This window comes from Salmo salar, chromosome 14, assembly GCF_965601325.2.
Source record: "Salmo salar chromosome 14, fSalSal1, whole genome shotgun sequence".
Classification (NCBI taxonomy): domain Eukaryota; kingdom Metazoa; phylum Chordata; class Actinopteri; order Salmoniformes; family Salmonidae; genus Salmo; species Salmo salar.
The window spans coordinates 67,825,717-67,842,010 of record NC_138304.1 but is presented as its reverse complement, the minus strand read 5'-3'; the positions used below and the strand labels follow the sequence as shown (position 1 = coordinate 67,842,010).

Genomic DNA, 16,294 nt, shown 5'->3' with positions numbered 1-16,294 from the left:
TAGATGGCGCTGTATGTTTAAATGCCAGAGCTGTATACTGCCCTACCAAGGAAAAGAGCAGTAACTGCTTATGGAGTGAAAATTAGAAAAAAATGACTTCAGTGGTTTTGTTACTGTCCAGCCAAATGAATTGTAAGCACAATCATTGGAGATGTAGTTATCTGTTGTCATACTATGAGGTTATTTTTTTTATTTTGTTAATATTGACCCTGACCTCTGACCCTAGACGGCAGTTACTGCCTTCTTGCTTGATACAACCACTGGTTTCCATGCCGATTTAAAAAAATAAATTAAAAATAAATTAAACACTTGTTAATGTATTTATTTGTATGTGGCTATCAGTGTCATATAGTTTGATTCTTGTATCAGCAAAGAACAATGCATAATACCAAGGTAAACCGTAGACACTGCAGCCCAAAGCTCAGTGAAACCAAGGTAAATGGCAGTAACTGACGTTAGGGATGGCAGGGATGGCATTTTCTATGCAACACAATGGAGTCAGGATATTTGTCTACATGATAAAGCATGTAGTTAATGTATAAAAAATGTCAACTCATTTTTTTACCAAATGCACATTTACATTTTAGTCATTTTAGCAGACGCTCTTATCCAGAGCGACTTACAGTAGTGAATGCATACATTTCATATTTTTAATTTTTGTCCCCCCCCGTACTGGTCCCCCGTGGTCCCCCGTGCACAGTTGCTACTCTTTTGCTTAGTAGGGCAGTATAGTGTACTTACTAGGCTACACATGGTGGTGGAGCTACGGCAACACTACGACACTACACTACTCTACGACAACTCTTGAAATGCCTTTACATTATTGTAATAATGGTATTACTTTAATTGAATATAAGTAAGTAATTAATTAACTACCTGTAAGGCTTTTAGTATCCTATTCATTACACCTGGTAGTAGTCAGTGTGTGTTGCTGTGGGTGTACTGTATGTTTTAATTTTGGCTTTGTGGGTTGAAATTCTCTTGTGCGTTTTGTTTTTGAAGTTGTCCTTGCTCTGTTGCTAAGGTAACATGAGAAACACCTGAAATGCATAGTGTTTTTTTAAATATGCCAAGGACAGATTGACTGTGTTGTGTTTGCGAGCGTGTGCGCACAGGCATATTCTCACTTAGAAATGAAGCTAGCTTTTTCTCGAGTCGCACACCAGCGCTGTCACTCAAATCTATAATTGGCTTGGTCTCAAACGCATTTATGTGGATTTTCCTTTTCTTTCCTCTCTCTCCTTTTCTATTTCCTCTCTCGCTCTCTTTCTTTCTCTCTACGTTCCATGGCTGGCAGGCATAGCCTCACACGATGTTATAGTCCCAGAAACACTGCTCTGTGCTACATTACAGTACTATGTAATATTGTCTCAGGAACTGTTGCAGTTCCCACCAAGCTCACCATGGGCAGTGCACATTATACACACTCACCCCTGAGCAGTAGTGAGCAAAGCCTCTGACTTAATCCCTCTCTCCCGTCATCTATCGATCCTCTTTCCAGCCTTGTCCTTTCTCTTTAACTCTCTCTGTCACACGCACACCATACTTGTATGTATGTATGTATGTATGTATGTATGTATATACTGCTCAAAAAAATAAAGGGAACACTTAAACAACACATCCTAGATCTGAATGAAAGAAATAATCTTATTAAATACTTTTTTCTTTACATAGTTGAATGTGCTGACAACAAAATCACACAAAAATAATCAATGGAAATCCAATTTATCAACCCATGGAGGTCTGGATTTGGAGTCCCACTCAAAATTAAAGTGGAAAACCACACTACAGGCTGATCCAACTTTGATGTAATGTCCTTAACAAGTCAAAATGAGGCTCAGTAGTGTGTGTGGCCTCCACGTGCCTGTATGACCTCCCTACAACGCCTGGGCATGCTCCTGATGAGGTGGCGGATGGTCTCCTGTGGGATCTCCTCCCAGACCTGGACTAAAGCATCCGCCAACTCCTGGACAGTCTGTGGTGCAACGTGGTGTTGGTGGATGGAGCGAGACATGATGTCCCAGATGTGCTCAATTGGATTCAGGTCTGGGGAACGGGCCGGCCAGTCCATAGCATCAATGCCTTCCTCTTGCAGGAACTGCTGACACACTCCAGCCACATGCGGTCTAGCATTGTCTTGCATTAGGAGGAACCCAGGGCCAACCGCGCCAGCATATGGTCTCACAAGGGGTCTGAGGATCTCATCTCGGTACCTAATGGCAGTCAAGCTACCTCTGGCGAGCACATGGAGGGCTGTGCGGCCCCCCAAAGAAATGCCACCCCACACCATGACTGACCCACCGCCAAACCGGTCATGCTGGAGGATGTTGCAGGCAGCAGAACGTTCTCCAGGGAGTCTCCAGACTCTGTCACGTCTGTCACATGTGCTCAGTGTGAACCTGCTTTCATCTGTGAAGAGCACAGGGCGCCAGTGGCGAATTTGGCAATCTTGGTGTTCTCTGGCAAATGCCAAACGTCCTGCACGGTGTTGGGCTGTAAGCACAACCCCCACCTGTGGACGTCGGGCCCTCATACCACCCTCATGGAGTCTGTTTCTGACCGTTTGAGCAGACGCATGCAAACTTGTGGCCTGCTGGAGGTCATTTTGCAGGGCTCTGGCAGTGCTCCTCCTTGCACAAAGGCGGAGGTAGCGGTCCTGCTGCTGGGTTGTTGCCCTCCTACGGCCTCCTCCACGTCTCCTGATGTACTGGCATGTCTCCTGGTAGCGCCTCCATGCTCTGGACACTACGCTGACAGACACAGCAAACCTTCTTGCCACAGCTCGCATTGATGTGCCATCCTGGATGAGCTGCACTACCTGAGCCACTAGTGTGGGTTGTAGACTCCGTCTCATGTTACCACTAGAGTGAAAGCACCGCCAGCATTCAAAAGTGACCAAAACATCAGCCAGGAAGCATAGGAACTGAGAAGTGGTCTGTGGTCTCCACCTGCAGAACCACTCTTTTATTGGGGGTGTCTTGCTAATTGCCTATAATTTCCACCTGTTGTCTATTCCATTTGCACAACAGCATGTGACATTTATTGTCAATCAGTGTTGCTTCCTAAGTGGACAGTTTGATTTCACAGAAGTGTGATTGACTTGGAGTTACATTGTGTTGTTTAAGTGTTCCCTTTATTTTTTTGAGCAGTGTATGTATGTATGTGTATATATATATATATATCTCTCTCTATCTCCATATATATTTGTGTATGTATGTGTATATATATATATATATATATATATATATATATATATATATATATATATATATATATATGTGTGTATATATGTGTATATATGTGTGTGTGTGTGTGTGTATATATATATATATATATGCCCTTTCTCTCCATTTCTCCCTACTGGCTCATCATGGTAGTGTTTCTGCCTAAGCCATACAGAACTACACTAGCTCCCTCCTCTTCCTACAATGTACTGTATCATATGCCCCAGGCTGTCAGTCAGGGTTAATTAGTGCTGAGCTGTATTTAATGGTTAACGTGGGATTTTGTTGCAACGCCATCCTCAGCGGAGGTCTCCTATCGCTTCCTTACCTGCAGATTCAGCGTCTCTGTGGCCTTCCAAAGCAGTCACGTCGGTCATCTGTCTGTACTCTGACTATGCTTGGCACGTGGGGAATGACGGTCTTCCCCGGTGGTGCTCTCTGTCTATCTCGCTCCCTGTCTCTCTCTAGTCAGTCGGGTACAGACAGACAGGGCAATGCTGTGGGTACTGTGTTGTTATGCTAGTTTAGATGGAGGCATGTTCTATCGCTATGCCGCACCGCACAGCGAGCCGCCGCTGACTGGAGTGGGAGGGAGATGGGAGGAAGGGGGTGGCTCTAATCTTAGTAGCACCTCAATCAAAAGGAAGCGACGCCAGCACTTTAGCTACAGTGGCTGGTTGTTCAGCGTGACGCAGACCGAATGCCTGTGGGATCAGGCAAAATAACTATCCACCTGGCTGCATGTTGTTGTCGGATCAAATTATCTACAGTATGTCCTCTTTTTGGTCTGATTTTAAATACTACTGTACCATGATTCCATTAGTGCTGCTTGTGTAATGTACGTATCTGCTCATTACCATATCCGTAGACATTGCTATATCATTGGTACTGGCAGGTACTGTGTAATTTCTAACCCTAGGCCTACATAGTGCATACGCTTGCTACTCTTGTGTATTGCTGTCTATTACTGACATGCAGATCATCCATGAGGATGAAACAAAGGGCCCTTTTATCTGCATTGGTTGGTATTGTTTGTATGTGTGTATGCACTGTATAGGTAGTCTCTCTTGTATTACTGGTATAGTGTATGTGCCATCAATATTGGAACTTAATAAGTCATCTGTTGTCTTTCCCTTCCATGCAGCCGGGGAATGTAAAGCTGTCCAAGCCGGTGGCCCTGTGGACCCAGCAGGACGTGTGCAAGTGGCTGAAGAAGCACTGCCCCAAGCAACACCAGATCTACAGTGACTCCTTCAAGCAGCATGACATCACAGGTGCGCCAGCCATAGCCCGAGTATCTGTCGTCGTGGTTACCGTCATGTCAATCATACCCTCCCCCAACGAGCCCCTCGGCAAGGTCACACCCGCCCACCCGCTAACAACCCACCTGCCGCATAATGGCGAGACGGCTAATTGCCACGCACTCAACCTCTCGGAGCACGACTGATTTACATTACAATGTTTGTTTATTTGTGAAGTACTGACGCCCTCTCGACTCGCCGTGACTGGCGAAATTGAGCACTTCATCCATGATGCACTTACGCCGCAAGGAAACGGAGATGGCTGAGGCTATGTGCTGAACCAGGGCACACTGCACGGCATTCCATTAAGATGTGGATGAGGCTACTTTCTATTAACAGTAATAGGATCTAGCTACATGCAGTGATAATCCCATGTCAGTAACATGTACAGTGCATACAAAGTATTCAGACCCCTTGACTTCTCCCACATTTTGGTGCTTTACAGCCTTATTCTAAAAATGATTAAAATCATTTTTTTCGCTCATCAATATACACAAAATACCCCATAATGACAAAGCAAAAACTGTTTTTTTAGAAATGTTTGCTAATTTATAAAAAATAAACGAAGTATTCAGACCCTTTACTCAGTACTTTGTTGAAGCACCTTTAGCAGCGATTACAGCCTCGGGTCTTCTTGGGTATGACGCTACAAGCTTGGCACACCTGTATTTGGGGAGTTTCTCTCATTCTTCTCTGCAGATCCTCTCAGGCTCTGTCAGGTTGGATGGGTAGCTTCACTGCACAGCTATTTTCAGGCCTCTCCAGAGATAAACGATTGGGTTCAAGTCCGGGCTCTGGCTGGGACACTCAAGGACATTCAGAGACTTGTCCTGAAGCCACACCTGCATTGTCCTGAGTCTTTAGGTGCCTTTTGGCAAACTCCAAGAGGGTTGTCATGTGCCTTTTACTCTGAGGAGTGCCTTCCGTCTGGCCACTCTACCATAAAGGCCTGATTGGTGGTGCTGCAGAGATGGTTGTCCTTCTGGAAGGTTCTCCATCTCCACAGAGGAACTCTGGAGCTCTGAGTAACCATTGGGATCTTGGTCACCCCCTTGACCAAGGCTCTTCTCCCCCAATTGCTCAGTTTGGCCAGGCGGCCAGCTCTTGGAAGAGTCTTGGTGGTTCCGAACTTATTCCATTTAAGAATGCTGTAGGCCACTGTTCTTGAAGACCTTCAATGCTGCAGTAATTTTTTGGTACCCTTCTCCAGATCTGTGCCTCGACATAATCCTGTCTCGGAGCTCTACGGACAATTTCTTTGACCTCATGGCTTGGTTTTTACGCTAACCTTCACTGTCAACTGTGGGACCTTATATAGTGTGTGCCATTCCAAATCATGTCCAATCAATTGAATTTACCACAGGTGGACTCCAATCAAGCTGTAGAAATCTCTCCAAGGATGACCAATGGAAACAGGATGCACCTGAAGTTCAATTTCAAGTCTCATAGCAAAGGGTCTGAATAATTATGTATATAAAGTATCTGTTTTTTTATAAATTAGCAAATATTCCTTTAACCAGTTTTTGCTTTGTCATTATGGGGCATTGTGTGTAGGTTGAGAATTCTATTTTATCAGTTTTAGAATATAGGCTGTAACGTAACAATGTGGGGAAGGGGTCTGAATACTTTCCGACTGCACTGTATGTAAACAAATGTAAAATTATGCTCTGTGTAAAGAATTAAGAAAAGGGCCCTTTTTCATCCATTTCATTTTCCTCATGAGACCATTACCACGAGTTTGGCTGACTTCAAACTTCTTTGACGATAACCTTAGATATTAGATAATCTTAGCACGTTGTCTGTAAATTATGCATTTCCTCATTAGCCTGCCGATAATGAAGCAAACAGTGACTCAGATGTTGTCTCACAATTAGTGTAATTACCTGCAGTTGTGAGGTGTTGTTGTCTCAGGATCAATTAGCGATAACGATATGCACAAAACACGCTAGTAATTTTGCTCATCATCCCATCTAGCATTAATGAACAGAATCCAATTAAAACAAGCGGGCGCACAATGCAATTTGCAGCCCAATCAATCTCTTTGGAAATATCATGCGCATCTTTTTTCCACTCAATTAGAATCAACAAGAGCACTCAAATCATGATGAATGTAGTATTGTGCTCGAGAACAACTGTAAACAAACAAGTTGAATATGTGTGTGTGTGTGGTATGTATGTATGTATGTATGTATATGTATGTATACTGCTCAAAAAAATAAAGGGAACACTTAAACAACACAATGTAACTCCAAGTCAATCACACTTCTGTGAAATCAAACTGTCCACTTAGGAAGCAACACTGATTGACAATACATTTCACATGCTGTTGTGCAAATGGAATAGACAACAGGTGGAAATTATAGGCAATAAGCAAGACACCCCCAATAAAGGAGTGGTTCTGCAGGTGGAGACCACAGACCACTTCTCAGTTCCTATGCTTCCTGGCTGATGTTTTGGTCACTTTTGAATGCTGGCGGTGCTTTCACTCTAGTGGTAACATGAGACTGAGTCTACAACCCACACAAGTGGCTCAGGTAGTGCAGCTCATCCAGGATGGCACATCAATGCGAGCTGTGGCAGGAAGATTTGCTGTGTCTGTCAGCGTAGTGTCCAGAGCATGGAGGCGCTACCAGGAGACAGGCCAGTACATCAGGAGACGTGGAGGAGGCCGTAGGAGGGCAACAACCCAGCAGCAGGACCGCTACCTCCACCTTTGTGCAAGGAGGAGCAGGAGGAGCACTGCCAGAGCCCTGCAAAATGACCTCCAGCAGGCCACAAATGTGCATGTGTCTGCTCAAACGGTCAGAAACAGACTCCATGAGGGTGGTATGAGGGCCCGACGTCCACAGGTGGGGGTTGTGCTTACAGCCCAACACCGTGCAGGACGTTTGGCGTTTGCCAGAGAACACCAAGATTGCCAAATTCACCACTGGCGCCCTGTGCTCTTCACAGATGAAAGCAGGTTCACACTGAGCACGTGACAGAGTCTGGAGACGCTGTGGAAAACGTTCTGCTGCCTGCAACATCCTCCAGCATGACCGGTTTGGGGGTGGGTCAGTCATGGTGTAGAGTGGCATTTCTTTGGGGGGCCGCACAGCCCTCCATGTGCTCGCCAGAGGTAGCCTGACTGTCATTAGGTACCGAGATGAGATCCTCAGACCCCTTGTGAGACCATATGCTGGTGCGGTTGGCCCTGGGTTCCTCCTATTGCAAGACAATGCTAGACCTCATGTGGCTGGAGTGTGTCAGCAGTTCCTGCAAGAGGAAGGCATTGATGCTATGGACTGGCCCGCCCGTTCCCCAGACCTGAATCCAATTGAGCACATCTGGGACATCATGTCTCGCTCCATCCACCAATGCCACGTTGCACCACAGACTGTCCAGGAGTTGGCGGATGCTTTAGTCCAGGTCTGGGAGGAGATCCCACAGGAGAACATCCGCCACCTCATCAGGAGCATGCCCAGGCGTTGTAGGGAGGTCATACAGGCACGTGGAGGCCACACACACTACTGAGCCTCATTTTGACTTGTTTTAAGGACATTACATCAAAGTTGGATCAGCCTGTAGTGTGGTTTTCCACTTTAATTTTGAGTGTGACTCCAAATCCAGACCTCCATGGGTTGATAAATTGGATTTCCATTGATTATTTTTGTGTGATTTTTGTTGTCAGCACATTCAACTATGTAAAGAAAAAAAGTATTTAATAAGATTATTTTTAATTCAGATCTAGGATGTGTTGTTTAAGTGTTCCCTTTATTTTTTTGAGCTATGTATGTATGTATGTATGTATGTATGTATGTATGTATGTATGTATGTATGTATGTATGTATGTATGTATGTATGTATGTATGTATGTATGTATGTATGTATGTATGTATGTGTGTGTATAAACACACACTACCGTTCAAAAGTTTGGGGTCACGTCGAAATGTCCTTGTTTTGAAAGAAAAGCACTTTTTTTGGTCCGTTTTTAAAATAACATCATTGATCAGAAATACAGTGTAGACATTGTTAATGTTGTAAATGACTATTGTAGCTGGAAACGGCAGATTTTTTTATTTTTTATTAATGGAATATCTACATAGGCGTACAGAGGCCAATTTTCAGCAACCATCACTCCTGTGTTCCAATGGCACGTTGTGCTAGCCAATCCAAGTTTATCATTTTAAAAAGCGAATTGATCATTAGAAAACCCTTTTGCAATTATGTTAGCACAGCTGAAACGGTTGGCTGATTTAAAGCAGCAAGAAAACCTTCTTTAGACAAGTTGAGTATCTGGAGCATCAGTGTTTCTGGGCATTTTGAGCCTTTAATCGAACACAGAAATAAAGACCTTTCTTCTGAAACTCATCAGTCTATCCTTGTTCTGAGAAATTAAGGCTATTCCATGCGAGAAATTGGCAAGAAACTGAAGATCTCGTATAATGCTGTGTTCGACTCCCTTCACAGAACAGCGCAAACTGACAGGGATGTAAAGAAATGTGTGCACAAAATGTGATGTTTTTTGTGCGTATGAAACATTTCTGGCATTTCAGCTCATGAGACATGGGATCAACACTTGTTGGGTTTTTATATTTTTGTTTTGTAAATCAGGATTGGTCAATGCATTGTCACACTCTGGCCGGGGCTAGGAAATTGAGTTGGAAATTGAAAATCATGTTGTGTTGTGTGGTGTTCGTTTCTGGTCTGATTAGGTGAAGGCCCTCTGTTTGATAGGACTTCCTCTGCAATGGTAACTATAGTAACATAGTAGTACTACTAGTAGAAAACCTAAGCCTCTTGTAGGGCGTCAATACTACTCAATTTCATTGGTCTTGGCCCACTGTTCCACCTCTCGGAAGTATCAAATCAATACACGGCAGCGTATCCAAATCATAACTCTTCCACATCCCCCATTTTATGCCCTAGCTCTGACGGTACAATGTATTTTAGATACATGGGCTTTGCAGCAGTGCTACATTTTCACTTCTTTGAATGACTTCAATATGCAGCCGCCAGTTGCCATCCCCTTCCAACGTCGTCGAGCGACAGCCAAAATCAGTGTTTCCCATCTGACCGCCTCCAGCCTCGATTGCCAAGATTTCCCCCCTTTTGATGCAACCACAAGATAGCTCCGTTAAAGTCAAATTCGGAGGCTGTCGTTAAAAGTGCATTAAAGCATATTAAGGCGTAATTAGATATTAGTACCTAATCTTGTGTAATTACAAAGACCGAGTCGTGGCGGGGAGCAAAGAGCGTGGTGTGGTAAATGAGTTTATGTACACATTTGACTGATACCGTATGTGTAATCAGTAAAGAGGTGCACTGACATATGTAATCAGAAGAGGAAAGGGGAAGATTAAAGGATTGGTGACTATTGAATCACACACCCCTGTCATAGAGCAGTGGCTTGACTGAATTAGAACATGGTCAATCAATGGCCTCCACTTTAGACAGACCAAGAGATGCAGCTGTAGATACGAGACAGTTGATCTGTATCCCAAATGGCACTATATTCCATATGTATTGCACAACTTTTTTTATATATATATATATATATATGGAATAAAGTGCCATTTTGGACGGACCCTTGGTGTTAGACGGTCTTTGGATTGCAGTCAAAATGAACGCATCCAGCAAAATCTTGTATAATGTAACTGTGGGGAAATGGAGACGCTTGCACCAGTGTTGGTTCTATTTGAAGGTTCACCTCCGCAAGAGCATACTGTAAGAAGGATAGCAGTATTTTATTGTAATACTAAATGTTGTTTGATGTATCACCAAGTGCTATTGAAATATACCTGCTTGTAATCATATGTAGTTGGTCCCCCCTTTGCTGCTATAACAGCCTCCACTCTTCTAGGAAGGCTTTCCACTAACTGCTGGAACATTGCAGTGGGGACTTTCTACCATTCATCCATAAGCATTAGTGAAGATCTCGTACAACGCTGTGTACTACTCCCTTCAAAGTACAGTGCAAACTGGCTCTAACCAGAATAGAAAGAGTGGGAGGCCCCGGTGCAAAACTGGTTGGGTTGTGTTTCGGAGGACGCACGGCTCTCGACCTTGGCCTCTCCCGAGTACGTACGAGAGTTTCAGCAACGAGACAAGACTGAAACTACCAATTGTATAGCACAAAATTGGGGAGAAAAAAGAAGAAAAATATTCTGCCCTGATAGAGCTGCCCCGGTCAACTTTAAGTAAGTGCTGTTGTTGTGAAGTAGGAACGTCTAGGAGCAACAACGGCTCAGCCGCGAAGTGGTTAGCCACACAAGCTCACAGATCGTGACCGGCGAGTGCTATAGCGTGTAAAAAATAATCTGTCCTCTGTTGCGACACTCACTACCGAGTTCCAAACTGCCTCTGGAAGCAATGTCAGCACAAGAACTGTTCGTCGGGAGCTTCATGAAATGGGTTTCCATTGCCGAGCAGTCGCACACAAGCCTTAGATCACCATGCTCATGCCAATCGGCGGCTGGAATGTTGTAAAGCTCGCCACCATTTGGACTCTGGAGCAGTGGAAACACATTCTCTGGAATGGTGAATCACGCTTCACCATCTGGCAGTCGGACTGATGCATCTGGGTTTGGCGGATGCCAACTGTAAAGTTCGGTTTAGGAAGAATAATGGTCTGGGGCTGTTTTTTGTGGTTCGGGCTAGGCCCCTTAGTTCCAGTGAAGGGAAATCTTAATGCAACAACATACAATGACGTTATAGACAATTCTGTGCTTCCAACTTTGTGGCGACAGTTTGGGGAAGGCCCTTTCCAGTTTCCGCATGACAAAATGAAGCTAGCTAGCTAACGAAGAACAACAAAGAATATCTAGTTAACAGAAGAAAAGAAAGAGAAAATCAGGACAGAAGAAAAAGGATATCAAAGTGAAACAGTTCTCTAAAGACACAAGAGACAATAATACAAGAAACAACACTTCTGTAGCTTGTCAACTATGTGTCTGTCTATCCCTGTTCTCTCCCCTCTGCACAGGCCATACAAACGCTTCACACCGCGTGGCTGCTGCCACTCTAACCTGGTGGTCCCAGCACGCACAACCCACGTGGAGTTCCAGGTCTCCGGCAGCCTCTGGAACTGCCGGTCTGCAGCCAACAAGGCTGAGTTCATCTCCGCCTATGCTACCCTCCAGTCCCTAGACTTCCTGGCGCTGACGGAAACATGGATTACCAGAGATAACACCGCTACTCCTACTGCTCTCTCTTCGTCTTCCCACGTGTTCTCGCATACCCCTAGAGCGTCGAGCCAGCGGGGTGGTGGCACTGGAATCCTCATCTCTCCCAAGTGGACATTCTCTCTTTCTCCCCTGACCCATCTGTCTATCTCCTCATTTGAATTCCATGCTGTCACAGTTACCAGCCCTTTCAAGCTTAACATCCTTATAATTTATCGCCCTCCAGGTTCCCTTGGAGAGTTCATCAATGAGCTTGACGCCTTGATAAGTTCCTTTCCTGAAGATGGCTCACCTCTCACAGTTCTGGGTGACTTTAACCTCCCCACGTCTACCTTTGACTCATTCCTCTCTGCCTCCTTCTTTCCACTCCTCTCCTCTTTTGACCTCACCCTCTCACCTTCCCCCTCTACTCACAAGGCAGGCAATACGCTTGACCTCATCTTTACTAGATGCTGTTCTTCCACTAATCTCATTGCAACTCCCCTCCAAATCTCCGACCACTACCTTGTATCCTTTTCCCTCTTGCTCTCATCCAACACTTCTCACTCTGCCCCTACTCGGATGGTATTGCTCCGTCCCAACCTTCGCTCTCTCTCTCCCGCTACTCTCTCCTCTTCCATCCTATCATCTCTTCCCTCTGCTCAAACCTTCTCCAACCTATCTCCTGATTCTGCCTCCTCAACCCTCCTCTCCTCCCTTTCTGCATCCTTTGATTTTCTCTGTCCCCTATCCTCCAGGCCGGCTCGGTCCTCCCCTCCTGCTCCGTGGCTCGACGACTCACTACGAGCTCACAGAACAGGGCTCCGGGCAGCCGAGCGGAAATGGAGGAAAACTCGCCTCCCTGCGGACCTGGCATCCTTTCACTCCCTCCTCTCTACATTCTCCTCTTCTGTCTCTGCTGCTAAAGCCACTTTCTACCACTCTAAATTCCAAGCATCTGCCTCTAACCCTAGGAAGCTCTTTGCTACCTTCTCCTCCCTCCTGAATCCTCCTCCCCCTCCCCCCCCTCCTCCCTCTCTGCGGATGACTTCGTCAACCATTTTGAAAAGAAGGTTGACGATATCCGATCCTCGTTTGCTAAGTCAAACGACACCGCTGGTCCTGCTCACACTGCCCTACCCTGTGCTTTGACCTCTTTCTCCCCTCTCTCTCCAGATGAAATCTCGCGTCTTGTGACGGCCGGCCGCCCAACAACCTGCCCACTTGACCCTATCCCCTCCCCTCCTCTCTTCTCCAGACCATTTCCGGAGACCTTCTCCCCTACCTCACCTCGCTCATCAACTCATCCTTGACCACTGGCTACGTCCCTTCCGTCTTCAAGAGAGCGAGAGTTGCACCCCTTCTGAAAAAACCTACACTCGATCCCTCCGATGTCAACAACTACAGACCAGTATCCCTTCTTTCTTTTCTCTCCAAAACTCTTGAACGTGCCGTCCTTGGCCAGCTCTCCTGCTATCTCTCTCAGAATGACCTTCTTGATCCTAATCAGTCAGGTTTCAAGACTGGGCATTCAACTGAGACTGCTCTTCTCTGTGTCACGGAGGCTCTCCGCACTGCTAAAGCTAACTCTCTCCTCTGCTCTCATCCTTCTAGACCTATCTGCTGCCTTTGATACTGTGAACCATCAGATCCTCCTCTCCACCCTCTCCGAGTTGGGCATCTCCGGCGCGGCCCACGCTTGGATTGCGTCCTACCTGACAGGTCGCTCCTACCAGGTGGCGTGGCGAGAATCTGTCTCCGCACCATGCGCTCTCACCACTGGTGTCCCCCAGGGCTCTGTTCTAGGCCCTCTCCTATTCTCGCTATACACCAAGTCACTTGGCTCTGTCATATCCTCACATGGTCTCTCCTATCATTGCTATGCAGACGACACACAATTAATCTTCTCCTTTCCCCCTTCTGATAACCAGGCGGCGAATCGCATCTCTGCATGTCTGTCAGACATATCAGTGTGGATGACGGATCACCACCTCAAGCTGAACCTCGGCAAGACGGAGCTGCTCTTCCTCCCGGGGAAGGACTGCCCGTTCCATGATCTCGCCATCACGGTTGACAACTCCCTTGTGTCCTCCTCCCAGAGTGCTAAGAACCTTTGCGTGATCCTGGACAACACCCTGTCGTTCTCCACTAACATCAAGGCGGTGACCCGATCCTGTAGGTTCATGCTCTACAACGTTCGCAGAGTACGACCCTGCCTCACACAGGAAGCGGCGCAGGTCCTAATCCAGGCACTTGTCATCTCCCGTCTGGATTACTGCAACTCGCTGTTGGCTGGGCTCCCTGCCTGTGCCATTAAACCCCTACAACTCATCCAGAACGCCGCAGCCCGTCTGGTGTTTAACCTTCCCAAGTTCTCTCACGTCACCCCGCTCCTCCGCTCTCTCCACTGGCTTCCAGTTGAAGCTCGCATCCGCTACAAGACCATGGTGATTGCCTACGGAGCTGTGAAGGGAACGGCACCTCCATACCTTCAGGCTCTGATCAGGCCCTACACCCAAACAAGGGCACTGCGTTCATCCACCACTGGCCTGCTGGCCCCCCTACCTCTGAGGAAGCACAGTTCCCGCTTAGCCCAGTCAAAACTGTTCGCTGCTCTGGCACCCCAATGGTGGAACAAGCTCCCTCACGACGCCAGGACAGCGGAGTCAATCACCACCTTCCGGAGACACCTGAAACCCCACCACTTTAAGGAATACCTAGGATAGGATAAAGTAATCCTTCTAACCCCCCCCCCCCCCCCTTAAAAGATTTAGATGCACTATTGTAAAGTGGTTGTTCCACAGGATATCATAAGGTGAATGCACCAATTTGTAAGTCGCTCTGGATAAGAGCGTCTGCTAAATGACTTAAATGTAAATGTAATGTCCCCATGCACAAAGTGCGGTCCATACTGAAATGTTTTGTCGAGATTGGTGTGAAGAACTTGACTGGCCTGCACAGAGCCCTGACCTCAACCCCATCGAACACCTTTGGAATGAATTGGAAAGCCGACCAAGCCAGGCTTAATCGCCCAACATCAGTGCCTGACCTCACTAATGTTCTTGTGGCTGAATGAAGCAAGTCTCGGCAGCAATGTTCCAACATCTAGTGGAAAGCCTTCCCAGAAGCGATGAGGCTGTTAGAGCAGCAAAGGGGGGACCAACTCCATATGAATGCCCATGATTTTGGAATGAGATGTTCAACAAGCAGGTGTCCACTAACTACATGACCAAAAGTGTATCTTAAATGAAGAATTCAATATATAAAATCAAATGCGCCGAATACAACCTTGCAGTGAAATGCTTGCTTACAAGCCCGTAACCAACAATGCAGTTTTAAGAAAAATAAGTTTTAAAGGATTTACTAAAATAAACTGCAATATAAAAATATATAAATAAAGAGCAACAATAAAATAACAGTAGCGATGCTATATAGAGGGGGTACCGGTACAGAGCCAATGTGCGGGGCACAGGTTAGTTGAGGTTATATGTAGGTAGAGGTAAAGTGACTATGCATACAGTAGATAATAAACAGCGTAGCAACTCAGTAAAAATGGGGGTGGGGGTGACAATGCAAATAGTCTGGGTAACCATTCGATTAGCTATTCAGGAGTCTTATGGTTTGGGGGTATAAGCTGTTGCGAAACCTTTTGGACCTAGACTTGGCGCTCCGGTACCGCTTGCCGTGTGGGAGCAGAGAGAACAGTCTATGGCTAGAGTCTTTGGCAATTTTTAGGGCCTTCGTCTGACACCGCCTGGTGTAGAGGTCCTGTATGGCAGGAAGCTTGGCCCCAGTGATGTACTGGTCCGTACGCACTACCCTCTGTAGTGCCTTGCGGTCAGAGGCCGAGCAGTTGAGGACCTGAGGACCCATGCCAAATCTTTTTGGTCTCCTAAGAGGGAATAGGCGTTGTCGTGCCCTCTTCATGACTGTCTTGGGCGTGGCCCGCCAGTAAGTCCAGGTTCCAGTTGCAGAGAGAGGTGTTTAGTCCCAGGGTCCTTAGCTTGGTGATGAGCTTTGAGGGAACTATGGTGATGAACACTGAGCTGTAGTCAATCAATAGCATTCTCACACAGGTGTTCCTTTTGTCCAGGTGGGAAAGGGCAGTGTGGAGTGCAATAGAGATTGCTGGCTCTGTTGGAGTGGTATGCAAATTGGATTGGGTTTCTAGGATAATGGTCTTGACGTGAGCCATTACCAGCCTTTCAAAGCACTTCATGGCTACAGAAGTGAGTGCTCAGGGTCGGTAGTCATTTAGGAAGGTTACCTTGGTGTTCTTGGGCACAGGGACTATGGTGGTCTGCTTGAAACATGTTGGTATTACAGACTCGGACAGGGAGAGGTTGGAAATGTCAGTGAAGAAACTTGCCAGATGGTTAGTGCATGCTCGGAGTACACGTCCTGGTAATCCGTCTGGCCCTGCGGCCTTGTGAATGTTGACCTGTTTTAAAGATCTTACTCACATCGGCTATTTGAGAGCGTGATCACACAGTCATCCGGAACAGCTGATGCTCGCATGCATGCTTCAGTGTTGCTTGCCTCGAAGCGAGCATAGAGGTAATTTAGCTCATCTGGTAGGCTCGTGTCACTGGGCAGCTCGTGCTTCCATTTCTAGTCCGTAATAGTT

The 16,294-nt window shown here is 46.3% G+C and overlaps 1 protein-coding gene across 3 annotated transcripts in view; it reads left to right on the top strand.

The window, feature by feature from the left end:
* LOC106570049 (sterile alpha motif domain-containing protein 12) overlaps positions 1–16,294 on the top strand; it is a 150,554-nt gene that overhangs the window by 33,234 nt on the left and 101,026 nt on the right. For 2 of the 3 annotated variants that reach the window (XM_014141982.3, XM_014141978.3), the window contains exon 3: positions 4,369–7,069. In XM_014141982.3, coding sequence (XP_013997457.1) covers positions 4,369–4,671 — 303 coding nt within the window. In that variant the 3' untranslated portion in view covers positions 4,672–7,069. Of the gene's footprint in view, positions 1–4,368; positions 7,070–16,294 lie in introns of those variants that run through there. The other variant, XM_014141980.3, reaches the window with a different exon arrangement.